At 36.8% G+C, this 2,774-nt stretch overlaps 1 protein-coding gene across 1 annotated transcript; it reads left to right on the forward strand.

Annotated features, from left to right (window-relative positions):
• The first annotated feature begins 262 nt into the window (after positions 1-262).
• On the forward strand, positions 263-2,522 carry LOC109827759 (TATA box-binding protein-associated factor RNA polymerase I subunit B-like). Its single transcript, XM_020394777.1, is given in 3 exon segments — positions 263-388; positions 477-648; positions 1,771-2,522. Coding segments are annotated over 3 exon segments (1,050 nt in total).
• Positions 2,523-2,774: the final 252 nt, after the last annotated feature.

Here is a 2,774-nt window from a genome sequence, read left to right on the forward strand (position 1 = left end):
ATTATATTCTTGCTGATTATGATCGGGGACATGTGACTTCGCATTGTATTTATTTCCAGACGCTTAGCGTGTTAGGTTAAGGATAAATGTTTTTATTTACTCTCCTTGATCTAATACGTCGCGGGCTTGTTCACGTCCCGATTCCCTGGTATTTTGGGAAGCGGGGCGTGACAGTTATAAAGCATGTCCTTATTGCCATGCCGATACATCATCGACATAATTGCCCTTTAGCAAAAAAAACTGCTATTGCGGTCATCGACTTATGTTGGAAGAAGATCATCCTTATAGGGATGATGTTGTTCACTTTGATGGTACTACAGGGCATAGAAAGGCTCTAGCCTCCTTATCCGGAAAGGACATACTTGCTCAGTGGAATGTCTACGGAAATGTAACTTTTGGAAAAGTAAAGGAAAGACAGGAAAGACCACAAGGATGAAACAAAAAAAAGTATTTTCTTTGAATTGCTGTATTGGGAGACAAATACCGTTCGTCACAATCTGGATGTGATGCACATTGAGAAGGGAGTATTTGAGCACATACTTAACTTGCTTCTTTGTAAAGATGGAAAATCAAAAGACAACCTCCAAGCTCGGAGAGATTTACAGCACTTGAACATTAGAAAAGAATTGCATCCTGTACCTAAAGTTGGTAATCCGGGCAAATTTGTACTCCCCAATGCTATTTATCATATGTCAAAATCAGAAAAGAAAATGTTTTTAGAGGTATTACATGAGCTAAAAGGTTCCTACAGGGTTTTCAAGATCATTTAATAAGAAGATAAATACTGTGAAAGGCAAGATCGATGGGTTGAAGAGTCATGATCACCATGTTATTATGCAACACATTCTCCCACTATCCTTAAGGACTTCTCTTCTAGAATCCGTTGGTTTAGTGATCAATGAACTTTGCACCTTCTTTAGAGAATTGTGTGCTAAAAATGCCGATGACAAGGAGCTAGAAAAGCTAGAGAAAGCGATACCTTTGATATTGTGCAAGCTTGAGCGGATTTTCCACCATCGTTCTTTGATATCATAATCCACTTGACTGTTCATCTTGCAAAAGAGGCTAGATTTGCAGGACCGGTACAATATAGGTGGATGTATCCTATAGAAAGGTAACTTTAAATTTCCATTTGATGCAATAGATATAATTTTGTTATTCTACATTATTGTGTTTAGTAATTTAATGTGAGTTTTTATAGGTACCTTTTGACTTTAAAAAAGTATATACGAAATAGAAATCGACCAGAGGGGAATGTTATCTCTGGGAAGAAGTAACAACATTTTGTTCCCGTTATTTGGACGAAAATATAAAGACAAAGCTTAATAGACCTGTGAGTATTCATGACGAAACATATGGCAAACCAACTTACACGACAAGGGGACTCACATTTATTAATGATATACATCGCTTTATCCTCCTCAATAGCATATGCCTCGAGGAAGTTTACACTGGCTCCTCAATAATCTATACCAGTGTATGTTGATGCTTTGTTACTCATCTTGTTTTAAATATATCATATACATGGAGAAGTTATGGGTGTTGTTCAGCTCATTTTAACTGAAATTCATTACCTGTGTTTACTATAATCTTGAACAACTTGTTAGCTTATACTATTTCCTCATTTAGTGTATTGTTGGCAAACAATTTTGATGTATCTACCATTATTTTGTATGATTTTGCGTACTGTTTACTATATAGTAAATAACATCTTTGCCTGCTTCTTTATCTATATATGATTTACTAAAATTCCTAGTCCTTTGGCTGCAGGAAAACCCAAAAAGTTTAAGCGCATTCGATCGAAGTATAGATCAGAACCCCACAATGCATATGGTCAGAGAGCCATATTTATATGGCTCCGTTCTTTGCGAAGAACAGTGCCTTTGTATTCTACGTTGGCTATTTATTTTTTAGTTTGCCACATTGCAAGAGAGCCAATCCTACCGACGAACATCTTGAAATGGGCGTCAGAGGGAAAACTCCCTTTTCTTGTTGCCTTCACTGAAATGGATCGACGCCTTGAAAAGCCTTCAAGTCCTTTCCCCTTGAGTTCAAGGGCTTTGTTCAGACCTATTCTAGTTATTGGAGCAGAACAACTCGAAGCAACAGCTGCTTCTATAGCTCAAGCTGTTGGTTTACGCCTTCCTTCTGTGAAGTTCTATGCAATTGCTCATCGGTATCTTAAGGAGCTTTCCCTTCCGGTAGAGAAGATTCTTCCTCATGCATGTCGTATTTATTAGTGGTCACTCCCTGCGGACTTGTGGTTGTCGAGGAAGGTCTCAGGATTTCCAACTCGTGCTTGTGTAATGTTAATTTTAATTGTGGCCATGAGATTGTTATACAATATACAAGGCCATGGTATGTGGGAGATGAGTCACTCTAAAGTTAGAAATTCTCCTCCAAATGCTCAGAAACTTGAAAAGAAATTGTTACATGTTCAAGCTTCAGTCCACAGTTGTCAGGAGTTATTTAGCATTCTTGAAGCCACATATGATAAGATCAACACAACTCGTGATAACTAGTTTATGCTCAGTTTTGTTTAGTGTTTATCAATTATTTTCTATAACTTAGTTATTCGTGTAGATATACAAAGTGTTAAATGTTGAGTTGTATGTTTGTAACCTTTAGGTAGTCTTGAATATTAATGAAAAAATTCTAGTTTATTTATGCATATGAGTTATGACTCTACCTAAAATTCAGCCACGGTTAGAAACAATATAAATGTTCAAAAGTTACTAGAAGACAAATGTTTTTGAGAAACTTCCCATGATCTT

The sequence above is a fragment of the Asparagus officinalis genome, unplaced genomic scaffold, assembly GCF_001876935.1.
Source record: "Asparagus officinalis unplaced genomic scaffold, Aspof.V1 AsparagusV1_Un411, whole genome shotgun sequence".
Taxonomy (NCBI): Eukaryota; Viridiplantae; Streptophyta; class Magnoliopsida; order Asparagales; family Asparagaceae; genus Asparagus; species Asparagus officinalis.